At 46.6% G+C, this 3263-nt stretch overlaps 2 protein-coding genes across 2 annotated transcripts, besides 8 other annotated features; both read left to right on the top strand.

The window, feature by feature from the left end:
* Positions 1 to 3263: a sequence feature (heterozygous, Esmeraldo-like haplotype).
* Positions 123 to 148: a microsatellite.
* Positions 961 to 1426: a mobile genetic element.
* Positions 1123 to 1146: a sequence feature (AT_rich).
* Positions 1284 to 1309: a microsatellite.
* Positions 1521 to 1553: a microsatellite.
* Positions 1778 to 1818: a microsatellite.
* On the top strand, positions 1950 to 2327 carry Tc00.1047053409117.10 (hypothetical protein, conserved; the record flags this gene model as incomplete). Its single annotated transcript, XM_797844.1, has 1 exon — positions 1950 to 2327. The coding sequence occupies one exon, from the start codon at positions 1950 to 1952 to the stop codon at positions 2325 to 2327; it is 378 nt and encodes a 125-aa protein (XP_802937.1).
* Positions 2566 to 2603: a microsatellite.
* On the top strand, positions 2826 to 3260 carry Tc00.1047053409117.20 (40S ribosomal protein S14, putative; the record flags this gene model as incomplete). The annotated part of the gene is made up of 1 exon (XM_797845.1): positions 2826 to 3260. One exon carries the CDS (start codon positions 2826 to 2828, stop codon positions 3258 to 3260), a length of 435 nt encoding a protein of 144 aa, XP_802938.1.

The raw sequence follows: 3263 nt of genomic DNA, 5'->3' as shown, positions 1-3263 counted from the left end.
GGCGGGGGCGGGGGGTTTCCAACGTAGGGATATGCACAGGGCACAACGAATTTTCTTACAGTTGTGAGAGACATACAACAGTGCTTGGGTATTCTTGAATGACATGCTTGCCATGCACATTATTTTTTTTTTTTCTTTTTCTTTTTTTCTAAGTGAGAGATGCCTGTATGCCGAACGTGTAGAAAGACGCGATGAGTTGTTCTCTTGTGGGTTTTTGAACAGGCTCCAAACGATCGAGCAAACCTATCACCCGCGCTGGAGGGCTATTGTGAATGTCGCCAACGATATCAGAAAGGAATGAAAAGCGTAGGAGCGACATTATCGATGGTGAAACGGTCCAGGCGACCACTCATCGTGATATTTTTCCGGTGACCTTCAAATTGAAGGGTGAGGATTTGTTTTTTTTAGCGGGTGTCGGGATGAGCGTGTGGTGTTTTACCCAGGGTTGCTGAAGCCCGGCGGATCGTGGTGCCTGGACGCGGAATCCATGCAGGCGAGGGGGAGGAAGACCAGTGACCATAAATTTATCAAAGGGTGCGTGCGCACGGGTGTTGTACGAGGATGGCATGGCGAAGTTGAATTTCCCGGCAGCAGGACTCGCGAACTTGTGCCCAGAGGGTGGCGTAAGATTCGGTGCCCCAAGCACACTTATGCGTATGACTTTGCCGCGGACGGCGTCACCTCCGTGTGCTCTCAGACCTCCACAGCGGCAGTGCACTCCACTGGACCAGAAGTCTTTTTGACTATACCAGCGTGGAGTTGGCGATGGCATTGCGGCTGGTGGTGGGCCTTCTCATCTTGCACTTTTTTGCTGTGGCGATGGTGCCTTTTTGAACAGCAGCTGCGGCAGTGGATTGGCGTAAAAGGACTTTTGAGAGGGCAATAACAGGAGGACACAGCTCGTCTCACTGAAGCCCCGAGCTCAACGTGTGCAATATAAGAGGAGCTTGCATTTTTTTGGGAGCTTGTGAATAGAATAATGGCGGGAGATTTGGCTGCCTTAATTAATATATATATCCTGGTAGAAAGAATACATTTCTTTATCATACGTTTCTACCATATGATTTTTTGGCAAAAAAAAAAAAAAAAAGACTTTAAGGGCATCAGGGAACAGACAGAGGCAAAATAAATTTTTATTTTTATTTTGCCACCCACCCACCCCCTGTTGATCCCCACCTCGCGGCGGGGTCTTGGGGTTGGAGGAGCCCAAAGTCTGCCACTTCGTAAGTAATAAATATTTCATACACTCACTGAGCGCAAAGGCCACGTGAGCGGTCAACAGAATACATATATATATATATATAAATATTATCGGAGGAAAACACTGAGGCAATTAACTGCCTCTTCGATACTTCCCTTTTTCTCCCTGTCTTGTTTGGTTTTTGTAAATAATTTCAGGATCCAACCGGCGGCCCAGAAGATTATTCTGTTTGGTACGCCTTCACTATCAGTGAGGGGATGCCCTCATGTGCCCTCTGAGCTCCTATCTGAACTGGACAAGAACGAATTGATAACTCCTTTATATATATATATATATATATATATATATATATTATTTGTTTTTGCACAGAGCCATATACGTATGTATATAGTTGAACGCCGTACTTACTGTACCTGCTCTTGTTGTTATTAAAAGTAAAAATTGCGGCTTTTGGGAAGCTCATTCATGTTTCTTATACGCTTGACCTGTATTTGTCATGTTGCCAGTCTGTAATTTGGGATAGAAAGTTTTTTTTTTTTTTGTTCTTGTTGATTTTGGATGATGTATCTGCCGTCATTTCTTTTCTTTTTCTTTTTTTTTTTTTTTCTTTTTTTTTTATCCACTTGCCTCTTTAAATATTGACATGCTGGCGTTTTGACATGAGCTTCAGTAAGAATTACACGGTTTGGCCTTCACTTTTTTTTTCCCTCCTTCTGTGTGTGCGTGTGTCTGCATTGAAACTGCGGGAATGACAAACGAGTATTACGAGGCACGGCGGAGTTCCATTACACTTCCTCTTCCCGGGACGAAGTTTCGCCCAAGTGTGGTGGTGGGTGTAATTGAGGAGGTGTGTCGCTCCCTTGTGGGGGACCGACCGTATGTGTACGATGAGATTCAGGTGCTAATCAAAGAAATCTGTAGCGAGATACAGCAACGTGTCGTGCGTCTCGGGTACGAGCGGTACAAATTTGTGACGCATGTCACCATCACTGAGGCCGCACATCAGGGAATGCGGATTGCTTCTCGAGGGCTGTGGGATCCTGTGACGGACGGTTATGCGGCGTACACGCATTCAACGGAGTCCATGCATGTCAACGTTGTTCTCTACGCGCTTTATTGGGAATGAGATGTGATGCCACTCTCTCTGAGGGACCGACTCTGCCGCGTTGGACTTTTTTCCTTTTTCTCTTTTTTTTTTAATGCTTCTTTCTCTGTGCACGAGAAGGTGGATTTGAGTCTGTGTGTGTGTGTGTTGCTTTCTGCATTAGATGGTGGAAGAGGTTATTCAAAATGACAATGGAGGGCGGGCGACGCAGGGGAACGTGATGTTCCTATTCTTTGGATGTGAAGGGACTTATTGATGTAAAAAAAAAAAAAAAAAAAAAAAAAAAAAAAAAAAAAATTGTTGTGGCAGCAGAAGAGAGGGCAGCTGATGAGCTCTGATGGGTGACGTTTTATAGAAGTGCGGCGCCTGGAATTGTCGTCTTATTTTCTTTCCGTACTCTTCATTTTTTTGTTTTTTTTGTTGTTGTTGTTTTACACACACGCTTTTAACGTGAACCCGAACACACACACACACACACAAACAAACAAAAAAGAAAAAGGTGACACAAGCACCCCCACCATGTCGAAGAAGCAGGAAGTGAAGTTTTACGGCTCCAGCGCCGCGAAGGACGAGCTGGTTTACGGCGTTGTGCACATCTATGCGTCCTTCAATGACACATTTGTTCATGTGACGGATATGTCTGGTCGCGAAACCTTCTGCAAGATTACTGGTGGCATGAAGGTGAAGGCGGATCGTGATGAAAGCTCGCCCTACGCTGCCATGATGGCTGCACAGGACGTTGTGGCGCGCTGCAAGGAGTGTGGCATCAACGCGCTGCACGTCAAGATGCGTGCTACTGGCGGTGTGGGCACGAGGAGCCCCGGCCCCGGCGCTCAAGCTGCCCTTCGTGCTTTGGCGCGTGCTGGCATGAAGATTGGCCGCATCGAGGACGTGACCCCTATTCCGACCGACTCTACCCGCCGCAAGGGTTCTCGCCGTGGTCGTCGTCTGTAGGGA

The sequence above is a fragment of the Trypanosoma cruzi genome, genomic scaffold, assembly GCF_000209065.1.
Source record: "Trypanosoma cruzi strain CL Brener 1047053516503 genomic scaffold, whole genome shotgun sequence".
Classification (NCBI taxonomy): domain Eukaryota; phylum Euglenozoa; class Kinetoplastea; order Trypanosomatida; family Trypanosomatidae; genus Trypanosoma; species Trypanosoma cruzi.
Note: the sequence above shows the minus strand (reverse complement) of the source record. Positions and strands in the feature narration are given on the sequence as shown.